A 12259-nucleotide genomic window follows, 5' to 3' on the forward strand; every position below is an offset into this window, starting at 1 on the left:
GAAGTAGGCTACTCTCACTGCTTTCCTGCAGATCCACCTCTCTCGGCATTACGATCGCTCAGCAAAGTGCTCGGCTCTTTGAAGAACGGGTCAGTCTAGACCTGGGCCTGGCAGGTGCTGTAAAGAGAAGGTGGGGCTCTGCTGGTGGTGGAGCTGGAGATGAAGGAGTGAATCAGAAAGAACCCAGTTAAACGCACAGAGGTCTGTCTCCACCCCTGAGCTTCTCACTGCTGGAAGCCAGGGTGAGCCTCTCAGTTAAAGATGCTGGGGTAAGATGCGTTTGATGCTCAGAGATCTCCACGTGCACCCATTGGAAAATTTTGCAGGTAGCCGGCTGGGATTCTGCTCTCATTGCCAGTGCTGTAAATCCAGAGTAGTGACCCCGACTTTGCTGGCTGTGTTTAGAGCAGCACAAAACCTGGCTTCATGTTATAACCGCTGTAAAAGCAGGATGGGTCAGATTGACGCCTGGTGGAGCACGACGGAGGAGCGGGGGGCAGCACTCTATTAATGAAGTTATTATTCAAATGAAGAACTTGGGGGGGGGGGGGGGGGAAGAAGGATGGAGTTGCTGGTGACACTGACCGACATTGTTTGGGGATCACAGTAAGGAGATCTGCTTGGCAAAGAGGGCCAGCAGAGCCAGCGCCAGGGTGCAGCTGCTGCGCGGGGGGAGCGGTGCCAAGGGGGCCGTGTTTCGGAGCATGCACTCCACCCTGGACCAGGAGCCATTGTTGGGCAGCGGCTGTATTCCTGCCAGGCTGCACATGATGTTGTAAACATCCACGGATCTGATGGGAGGCGCTCGGAAGTTGGATCGGAAATCTGCAGGGAGAACAGGCAAAGAGAGGAGTTGGCATCGTATGGCTCGGGGCTCAGCTCCTGAAACACGGGGACACTGAGGGGAAACATAGCTCAGCAAAAATGTTTTAAATGTTTTAGTTAATTATTTTTACTTCTAGTCCAATTTTATTCTAAAAACTAAAAAAGAAAAATAAATTAAATTATGAAGTACAGGAGCTACTTTACTGTGTATGCTTGGTAGATTTAATAGCTTGAAATAATTGTATTGCACATTCGGCTGTGCTTTCGCTCCCGTCTGCAGTTGCAGCCTGGTGCTCGGCAGTGTTTTCCACTGATGAAATGGAAGTCAGGGGGTTTGTGTCTGCCCATCGGACAGGTGGGTGAGGTACGCTGCAACCTTCCCAAAGAAAGTGCTCTGCGATAGTGAGTCTGAATCCACCAACAAAAGGAGAATTCATGTGGTTCAAATAGAATTAAAAATTTATGCCAGTCTTGGAAAATAGGGCAAAGGGATAGGGTTACTGCGCTGGGATGTTGGAGAGGGGCTGACCAAATCCCTTCATGTCTCTCTGCCCTGTTTCTCCAGCTATAAAACAGAGAGAGAGCTAGAAACCTTCCCAGCATCCAGCTGTAGTGAGGAAATCCTGCCACCTATTTGTAGTTTTTGGGTGTCGCGGAGTGCCGCATCAGGGTCCTGACATGCCGGGGCTGCGGGGACGCTGGGGCAGGGGCCATGGGACTGCAAGGGGAGCGGGACACCAGGGACGGTGGCATTGTACCTGGCCCATACGCGAGGAAGAAGCCTCTCATGTCCATGAGCTCGTTGTCGTAGCCGTGCCAGCCATTCTGCCAGGCCTCCTTCTTCCCTGTCCCATTCTCCCAGAACGGCAGCTTGTCCCTGCTCTGGGCGACGACAGCAGAGTGCGGTTAGTGCCCGGCTGTGCGTGGTGTGCCATGAGGCACCGTGGTGTGCCACGCCGTGTCTCCGTGTGATGTACCACCCCATCTGGCCCCCACACCGTGCCGTCAGCTGCACAGGGGCTCAGCACCAGGAGGGGTGACCCCCGGCTTTGCCGTCTCGGCAAGTAGCCATCTCCCAGCTGAGCAGGGAGGACAACTTTCTGCCTCTCACTCATCTAAATTTCTGGTGTGAGCACAAAGTATCGCACTCGTACATGACACGTGTATGCAAGCTGGCGTCCCTCTCCCACTGCATGCTAGCAGCTCCGCTCTCCCACCTGGCCCCACGCACTCCTGTGGATTTGATGGTGCGGTGTTCTGCCTGACATGCCATTGGCACCGTAGAAAAAGAAGCCATTTTTGCTCTGTTTGACTAGTCAGCCTAAACAATACAAATATCACCCCTACTATATACTTTCTAATTATTATTATTTCTTCTCCCTGCTTCTTTTAGTATTAAAGCAATGAGGTTCCTTCCAGGGAATGCAGGCTCAGACCTAAGTCGGTCCCCTTCTCCCTGGCATAGACCACTCTCAGTTTTCTCTCCCTGCTCAGTGTCCATGCTTTAATAATTTGTCATCATAATTCTTGTTTTTCCTTGCCCCTATTGCACTTAAGTCATACTTTTAAATTCCTTCTTTACTTTCTCCTGCTCCGTATTAACAGCTCTTGCCAGACTGCCTACAATAGGGCCATATCCTGGCCCACTCGGGAGCAGTGGTCCCTAGGGGCTGCTCAAAACGCTGGACCAACCCTCTCCGTGAGTTTCTCTTGTCCCATGTTCCCTAGGGATGGCAGCAGATGGGACGCTCCAGATATCCCCAAAACTATGGCAGGAATTTCACTTAGATGAAGAGCATCAGCTGACAGTTTGTTAGACCCCTGGCATTAATTTATCTGATGGTTACAGAGGAGGAGCTAAAGCGGCCAGATCTGGGCTTCACACTTGTCAGAGGAGCACAGAAGATGTCCCAACAGAGTCTCCCACATTCCCACCCTGGGCGAGTGGTGCGGCAGCCCCTGCAGATGGTGAAGCAGATTGACTGAGGATCCCTTTCCTTTTACAAACATTTATTTTGTCTGATTTTTGTTTTCCTCCTCTGCCCAAGAAGAAAATTGACCACGCGCCAGAGCACTGAGGATGGCAGTGATTATGGCTATGAGGTGTAGCTCTTCTGACTGCTTTCCAGGGGAACCCCCAGAGTATCCCTTGTGTTTCTTCATATGTAATAGTCAGCAGATGTACCAGATAGATAATTAAACTATTTTAGCTGACAAATTAAATCTCTTTCCTTGTCCCTATCTATTTCACTGACAGTGGTCAGAGCAAGTCAAGGAGAAAATAGACCCCTTCCCCTCTTCCTACCATAGCACCTCCTTACACTGAGGCTCTGCTTACTGCGGTTCCCGGGGACTAATTGTCACTGGGCTGCTCACCATTAGGCAACCTGTACAGCATTTGTTAGCACCAGCTCCAGACAAGCCAAGTCACATCTGATTTGCGGTGTTTCTTTGGCAGTATCATGACATTGCCGAAGCTACAGCCCTCCACAGTCCTGTCAGATGTCGTGGACTCAGCTGCTTCCCCAGGAATGTCAAACGCAGGAGGTAGTGTGCCTTTCCGTCACCCCAGACACCAGGAGATACCTACTCGCAGCTTGATGTGCAGTCTTTTCCATTGTTTTTGCTGCTAGTTGGTCAGAAAACATACTACTTTCTTTGACAACTGCAGCTGAAGTGAGAGCTCACGAAACGGAGCCATTAACAGCAGTAGCTTGAGGGAAAGGGCTGTGCAAGCATCTCAGCGCTGCCCTTCTAGAGCATCAGGCTCTGCCTTACAGCAAACCCCACAAAGCCCTGGGGCTTCTTTGGGGCCAGGGCGCTGGCAGCACCCTGACGTGCCTGCCTTGGCAAGCCCAAATGGGACAGAGGACTCAACCGAGACATTCATTTTTCATGCTCAGCCTAAGCCTGGGCTAGCGCTGCTCCTCAAAGATGAAGCAGGTGTGTCTGGGACTGCTGACGATGGACTTTTCCCTGCATCTGCATGTTTAGAAGCTGTACAGCAACTGTGCCCTAAAACTTGGGAAAGTACACTGGGATGGGTATAGGGCGAGCACGCAGCCCTGAGGGCTAACAGCTTTGTTGCACGCAGGAGAGCAGCTGGGGAAAATTCTGCTCAAAGGATGGGGACCACTCGCTCATGTGGAGGGAACAAGATAATATTAGCAGACCAGTTTCAATATAGCCGGAGGTGCATGAAATACCTCCTCATCCTTCTTTAACCAAAATGTGAACGGGCTTTTGTTCCTATGCTCCTCGCTGGGAAAAAAAAAAAAAAGCAACCAACTTTCCAGATACATCCCCGTTGTCTCTCAAAAAAAAAAAGAAAATTCTCCTTTTTCAAACAGCTTATAGCTATCCACTAGCCAACAGAGAGTTAAAACACCCCGTGAGCATGATAGGGAAGAGCTGAACATACTCTCTTCGGTGCTTTGGGCAGGAAGTATAATAGAAGGCTCAATTATTGCTTAAAAAAATATGACAGGAAACTTTCATTTTCACATCCCATTCACAGATAATGAAAATGTACTGAGGAGAAGAAAAATCTGACAGCATTAATGAGAGGACATTCTTAAAAATCAGAAACAATGGAAAGGAATGGGCAGAGAGACAGAAATAATTACCACAGCAGCAGTGTTTGCTGCACTGTTATTAAGGTTTGTCAGAGTTTCAATGATTTTTTTTAAAGTGCATTTTTTTTTTTTACAGAATATGTAAAAATGTTCTGTGTTGAACTTCTGTACAAAAGAGTTTAGTTGTAATTTTTTTAAAAATCATTTTGGCAAAAATGTTTCAGATTCCTACTTTACGTGTCTGAATCTTAAGTCTGGCTTTTTTATAATTTTTTTTTTAACCAGAAATGTGGTGCTTACCCATCCATACTCAAAAGCAATCGAGTTTTTTGAGAGGTGCATTTTTATTCAGCTGTAGAAATCATTATCCTAAAGTCATGTTAGCTAGTGAGAAATGGGGTGATGTGGACCATCTCGAGCAAAGCCTGGTGAACAGTAGCTCTGAGGGTCATGAAAGAAGATGCGCAACTGAGTTACAATAATCTGCAAGGCAATGATGGGCAATGACTATGCTGGGACACTGAAAAAAAACAGGATTCCTTGGTTCTGTCGCCAACTTATGGACTTAATGTATGGCCTTGGGCAAATCAGTTAGTACTGTTCCTCAGTTTACCCACTTAGAAGATATATAAGTTGCCTCACCCTCTGAGCTGTGGTGAGGTGCAGTTAGTATCTGTAATGTGTATCGCTCAGTAGCGATACAAGTGCAAAATATTAATAACAACAACAATAATTTATAATAACAAAATAAGTTAGTATGAAAAAAATCTCTTCATGTGCAAGTCTAATCGATTCTCTGCTTGACAAGCTCTCAGATTTCAGTGTGTGCACTGGGTATCTCTGAGGAGTAAACCCCCTCTGACCTTTTTGAGACTGGAGGGCTTGGGAGAAACAGGGCATTTTTAGGACAGGGTCTGGTGGGTGGGAAGCCAGGCAGAAGGAAAAGTTGCCACAAAGTACTGCTGAATGGAGGGATAGCAAGGTTTTGAAATGGAAACACTCTTTTTGTGTCTGAGATGAAGGTAGGTGGGCAGGAGGAAGAGGAGGAAAGCAACAGAACTGGAATGGGAAATAAAAAAACTCCTCCTGCTTTATGACAATGCAGAAAAAAGAACCATCTTGACTATTTAGCTTTGTCTACCTTCAGCATAGCTGCCATGCCTTTAGGCTCTTTTAAGCACAAAGCAATATTTGACATTAGTTTTGTAGTCAGCCCAAGTAAATGATGTAACACTTTAACTCAATGCCCAGCATAGAATTGTACATTTTTCTTATTGTTTTCATATATTGCACCTTTTCACAGTCATGTCTAAGTATTTTGCTTCTATACTTTACCTCTACTATGAACCATCCTTCCTCGGCCACGAGAGTTAGAGGAGACACAAATTTTCCTTTTTTGTAGAAAAACCTTTCTGGAATATCCTGTTTGTTATAAACGTGCATGTGTTCCACAGCTTTCAATTTTTGATATATCTGCAAAGAAAGCAAATGTTAGGACACCATATTGCTGTAAAGAGCATATAGGTACCTATAGGTACACGGAAACACCTGAATCTGTAAAATGGCTAATCCACTTTAATGGCTTTTTATCAGCACATGCAAACTGGGACTTTGCTGGTCCAAAGATGGTGGCTGTGCAAAATCTGCGTATGTGGTTTAGGAGGTTCTGAAAAGTTGGATCATAAACACATAGGAACGCATGAATTCATGTATTATATATAATACATGCACTCACAAATGTATGCATGTGAGTATATCAGCCTACAGAGACAGACCAGCAGAACCCAAACCATCATAGGGGACGGTAAGCTAAGTGGGGAAAGATGCTCGAAGGCACCATGTGGACTGGGTACAGCTGCGGAAAAGGGATATTGCCTTTGGCCTCTGCCACTCATTCCCTCTTTGTGCTCTTGAGTGAACAGTTAATATCACCTCACCTCTGTTTCTTACATGTAACCAGTCAATCCCTATCAAAGGGACTGATAGTGCTTAGTTATCTGCTTCATAAGGATGCCGTGAGATTAATCAGCCAATGCCAATGGCACAATGCCATACAAGTGGTTTATTAATATTAATCATACTGTCTGGAATATAATCACATGGATGCGGTTAAACCCCGAATTATTCAGAAAAATATTTTAAATGCCTAAAGAAGGTGTTCATATGCCATAAAGAAGGCAGTTACTGGAGTTCCCAGGATGTATGTCACTCTTTTGCTTAAATATAAATAACCTTCAGGAATAAATAGCTTGATTCTGCAAAGAATGAAAGGTCCTTCACTAGCCTTTTAGCTAAGCCCCCTTGTGTGCATATGCGTGCAAGAGATTTGCATTGATACGCAGTTGCCATAAGGACGGCACCAGGGTGTGATGGTGCAACTCAGCCAGACCCTCCCACCATCACCTGGACTAGAGAGTGGTCCTGGTGTTTCCCCAGTACTTCTGGTGCTTCAGAAGGGCGTAACTCTTAAAGGTAATAACCGCTATGTTATGATATGATCTAATTCCTAAACATGGCTCTTTAAAGTGAATTAAGAATAGAGGAATTTGGCTATTGGGAAACAGAAAGTCAACTTTGTTTCACTTAAAAAAGCAGCACTCCAGTAAGAAGTCCTAAGAAGAAGTTAAGGGAGAAAACAAAACCATGGTGCAAGGCATTGTACTTTATTCTCCTTAGGGATATCAGGCTGTTTAATGAGAAAGAAGCATGTGCTTAAGAGCTTTGTCGGATGAAACCCCACGTCTGAGTGAAGTCACAACTTATACTTGCCCTTGTTTGAAGGTCTGGCCTACAAAAATAGGGATCGCTGAGTTAAGGCAGAGGAGAGAATATATAAACACTGTGATCCCCTGCAGGAGCTTTGAGTGAATTGCTTACGCATGCCTCTAAGATGACTTTAAATTCTGGCACTAATTTGAAATGTTCACAATATCACAGCTATACAATTCCTGGAGAGCCTGTTTGGGTGCAAAGATTAGCAAATATCCTCTTCAAAAAAATTGCACAAGCTACAATATACTGGAACTGGCTAAAATATAATATAGAAAACAAAATTATTTGCCTGGAGCATGGACTGCACATTTTGTACATCCGTTCATCTATATTCTGAGGATAGAAATAATGACTTCTCAAGCATTGGTTTCTGGTTAAACTATAATGTACTAGTCTATTAGTTACAGATGCTGCATTTTCATTCTTTTCAAGTGGTTTCCAATTTTTTTTTTCTGTATTGTTTTAATTTGTCCCTCAAAATCCTGCAGTTCTAGCCTTGGGCTTTTATGGTTGATTCAATCCAACATGCTTATTCATCAAAATTCTTCAAAGGAGAATATTGTAAAAAAAATTATTTTTTTGTAATTCTGGTCTATTGGAGATAATTCCTGAAACTCTATGGGAGTTTACTGGAATATGAATGCCTGACCTACTCCAGATCATTTGAGAATCCCAGCTAGAGTGTCAATAAATTGACTAATATATATATAAAACCCTAAAAATTTATTTTGAGCTAAAATCTTTTAGCTGTTTTTCAGAAGCACACAGTGGTGGGATTTGAAAGCATGTATCTGTGCCAAATAATGGTGAAAGGTCATGGTTTTTAATTTGCCTGGTGTGACTTTCCTTCAGAAATGAGCGTCACAAGAGTGTCACAGGATCCAAGTCTGACTCCCAATAAGAGCCTCAGGCTGATTTTTACACACATCTCTGAGAGTGGGATTTGGATGTTATGAGCAAACAAAAGACACAATTGTGATAAAAACCAAGGAAACACAAAACTAAATAAATACAAATAAGCTGTACTTACCTGAGCATGCTTCTCTGGCGCTGGCCAGAGGCTCACAACAGGACCTCGGTCCTTCATTTGTATGGTATCACTCATATTGATATAGTTTTTCAGCTCAATCACTTTGTCCGTCCAAGAGATGTCTGTCATCCCATGATCGGAGAAGAGGAGGACGTTGACATCATGCTGAAGACCCTTGCTCTGTGAAGCAAGTGCACGACAGCCGTTATGGCCAGGCAAGAGCTTTGCACTGTCTGCGCCCACTGGAAAATTTTAATCCCCATTTGACCTCCGCTGATTTAGTGGAAGTTGGCCAGAAGGACCACGGCTGCAAATGCCCTGCAATGTGCTTTGCCACCACTCGTAATGGTGGACATCCACTCTCATTTGCTGCCCTGGAAGAGTCTGAGAGGTTAGTGCCAAGGAGATTTTCCAAAATAAATCCACCCCTCTTCTGAATAACCAGATGCTACATCCCAGTCCCACAAACCAGTTGTCCCAGTTGGTCTTAGACAGGATTTTATCCAACTGTTCTTCATCTGTAGGCCAAAACAGCTGGAGAAGAGAAACTTTGTCATGGTACCACCTGTGGCAGGGGTGTTTCTCTCTTCCCCTCCCAAACACAAGCACTTAGCATTAGAACTTTTATAATGTAGTGAAATTGGAAATACATAGTCCTCTCCTCACTGAAACACATACAAAACTCCAATGTGCATTTATTATTGTCAGAAATATTCATAGAATTGACATTTACTCAAAAGCTTGGTATCCTCCTTTTCTCACTGCAAAATCATTTAGATAATGTTTTTTAAAACAAAGTTTAAAGTACAGAGTTCTGAATGGTGCCATAAAAAACGCTGTAAAAGTTAATTGTCTGATTCCAGAAACCTTAGGAAGCAAGTGGTTTTGATTCGTTTGCCTACTATAAAGCCCAGCCAGCAACACAAGTTATAAACAGAGCAACGTGTGTATTGGTTTATGGCTTCCTGGGGCTATTGATATAATAATCCACTAGGAGGATTATAACGCCATTGACGAAAATAAAAATCAGGGCACTGGTGCCTTGACTTCCACATGATCTCGGTAGCCTCTGTTTCTCAGGAAATAAAGCTTACAGCCAACACATCCAATTAACAGGCATTAAATTGGCTCTCAGCAGTGCCACAAAGAGCAGTTTTAAAAGCCTTTTCCAAATGCACCCAGGAGCTGGGTTTTCGGACACCACTCACCTTGATGAGCGTGATCATGTTGCTCAAGGCTTTGTCCACCTCCTTCAAAGCGTTCTTCCGCTGCTGGGACGAAGGGCCATAGTGGTGGCCTTCCACGTCGATGCGCTCGTAGTACACCGCAGCCATCTCGGCACTGCCGTTGCTGGAGGTGGGAGGGAGGGGAAGGAGTGAGGGGCTGACGCACATGGAGACCTGCTGGCTGCTGGCATTACTGTCCTCACCAGCACGTAAAGTCACAAACCCCCATTTTCTGCTTCCAGCCTGTGCTTTCCTATCTGCTGTCGCACAGCTGGGCTCGTTATTCACACCCAGAATCTCCTGAGTTTGCTTGAGACTCCCATCAGAGCTGCCAGGTAGAGACTGCCATGTGCAAGCTCAGGCTGGCCTGGCAGCCCTCTACTGCCTCTTCAAATTAGGAAGGTGGCTTTTCCTTTAATGACAAAGAAAGACCCAGAAGAAATACTAATTTCTGTGCCCTTATTAAAAGGATTGTGAGTATTGCCAGTCAAATGTGCTTTAATTAAAGTTTGGCACTTCTGGCTTTCTCCTGTGTGAGGTCTTCCAAACCACCGAGGTCAACTCAGGACAGGCTCTTCCATGACCTTACAAAATCCCGAGTGGTATAAATTGGGGTGATATTTTAGATGGGGTTTTTATTCAGGAATACGACCAAAGGGGAACTAAGGTAATCTCAGAGTTGCACAAGTTTAGCTGATCACAGGTTTCTGCACTGAATGCCTTCAGCCTAATTAGTGAGGATTGCACACACATCAGTGCTTAATTACATTTTCATGACCACTTTACAGTTCACTGTAAAGCTCCCTGAGAGCAGTCGTGTGGATAAAATTGCAAATCTATGCTCATGAAGTTCAAAACCGGTCTTTTTGTACTGTACTTAATATATGACGGGGTGTGCCATCCATAATACATGCCCTCATCCACATCAAGATCCCTACAGAAAGACTTTGTGTGATGTCCTGACAGGTCCAGCTTCTCTGATTAAAGACACCTGAGTAGTCTGGTGTGATGAGTGAGACAGAAGAGAAAAAATCAGAGGTGAGGGACTGGATGAATGAATTAGGGTCTGTCATTTGCATTTGTAAGTTTGCTGAAGGCCTCAGAGGAGCAGTCCTGTAGGAAGCTGAAGGTCTCTGCTGTGGTGGGAATTTCTCCACCGCTGGTCCTGCAGAACAGTGTTCTTTCTCACTCTTCGTGATTTTAAAATCATTCAAATGAAGCAGCCCTTCCCTCCCTCCAATTTCATTTTAAGCATTACTTGCCATCTGTATTAAGCATAAATTAATTCCTAAAATTTAACCCTCTAATTTCTATATATTGCATACACACTCATTGAACCTATTGAAACAGTTTTCTTCTGCTGCAATGCCAGTATTAATTAGCTACTAAGACGGCTTTGTGTCTTCTCACCTGTAACTAAATGATCATTTTTATCAAGATAGAAGCTCAGAAAGAGTTTTACTGCATAAAACAAGCGGTCTTATTTAGGCTGTGGTGAGATTTCTCAGTGAGGGCTCAGTGCTGTAAGGATGAATGTTGAACTTTGCACGTGACTTCAGTGGGACAAGCTCCAGTTATGCAGCACGCTTAGGAGTTGTGCTTACAGCACATCCAGAGCTTGTAAGATTGAGTTTGACTTTGTTTCCATTTTTTGTCTGTTTTCCTAAGAAAACTAGGCATCTCTGATCATGACTTGCATGGGAGAAGTAATCTGTCTTTCAAACTTTCAAAAGTAACTTTCAAAAGAAATGGCTAAGGAAACTTGCTGAAGAAAGCTGGATGGCATCAATGGCAATACCAAAAAGGGTTATATATCAACACACTTTGCAAGTACCACGCAAACTTCATGATGCCTGTCCAGGAAGGTAGGTAGATTACAACAGCCCTTAAATTATAGCTGTGGAAAAGACATAAGGGAGGTTTTAGTTTTACTTGCCAAAAATGGGTGCTTGACTTAGTTTTGAATATTTTTGGTCTAAATAATGGTCTCAAAGCACCTGCTTGAAGAGACTGGAGAATGTTCCTGAAGGATGGTTTCCTTTGGGTGCAAGAGGAGCTCAGTGGCTCCCTGCTGAGTTAGGTACTCCTGCCCTTGCAGAGAGCATTGATAAAACTCCCTTTGACCCTGGTAAAGTTAAGATGGGTCAGGACGTTCCCCATGCCCAAACTCAAGTTAACCCCTAGGCCACCATGCCACAATAAAGGGCTTACTCTCTCTATCCTGAAGTCCCTGTAAGGTTTGCTAACAGCAGGAGCGTAAGTGCAGTTCATTAACCATTAATACCTGCCATTAGGGCAACTGAGCAAGGCACTGCTCCAGGCAACAGACTGCCCTTGCCACGGGCTGTTTTCCCACATATAGCTAGCGCCAGCTTCAGCCTGACGGGCTTTTTCAATTAGTTGGGGTGTGGAAAGAAAACACGCTGGATTTGCCAGCCTTTGAACAGCTTCAAGAGTCAGAAGCTCTTGCAAAAGTTGTAGATGATGAAAAGATGCAGCTCAAGACTCTTCTACCCAAAGACACTAACTCCTGCTAAATGAATATGCCTACAATAAAGGTATTTCAGAGGCTTTACTTCTTATGGGCTGGCCCAGCAGCACTGAAAATTGTTTGCTAAATTTTAAAGGACTAAACAAAGAGGATGAATGAGGAAAAGGATAAGGAAAACCTACCTGATTTTTAATCTGTTCATTCTCTACCTTCCTTTTTTACTGTAAGTCCCTGCAGTATTTACACCCACAACTGATTATTAATTTTATTGGCGAGTGTTCCTTTTTCCTCTTTCCTGCCTTGGTGCAGACAGGGCACTTAGTTTAAAGAAAAGGAACCC

At 44.4% G+C, this 12259-nt stretch overlaps 1 protein-coding gene across 1 annotated transcript in view; it reads right to left on the reverse strand.

Annotated features, from left to right (window-relative positions):
* Positions 1 to 601: 601 nt before the first annotated feature.
* The window catches only part of ENPP6 (ectonucleotide pyrophosphatase/phosphodiesterase 6), a gene marked incomplete at both ends in the record, with an annotated part of 30718 nt that continues 19060 nt past the window's right edge, over positions 602 to 12259 (reverse strand). Inside the window, 5 exons of the mRNA XM_082315898.1 lie at positions 602 to 825; positions 1584 to 1707; positions 5736 to 5873; positions 8203 to 8382; positions 9411 to 9552. Of these exons, the coding sequence (XP_082172024.1) occupies positions 602 to 825; positions 1584 to 1707; positions 5736 to 5873; positions 8203 to 8382; positions 9411 to 9552 (808 nt within the window). The remainder of the gene's footprint in view (positions 826 to 1583; positions 1708 to 5735; positions 5874 to 8202; positions 8383 to 9410; positions 9553 to 12259) is intronic.

This window comes from Platalea leucorodia (assembly GCF_965183815.1).
Source record: "Platalea leucorodia genome assembly, chromosome: 6".
NCBI lineage: Eukaryota > Metazoa > Chordata > Aves > Pelecaniformes > Threskiornithidae > Platalea > Platalea leucorodia.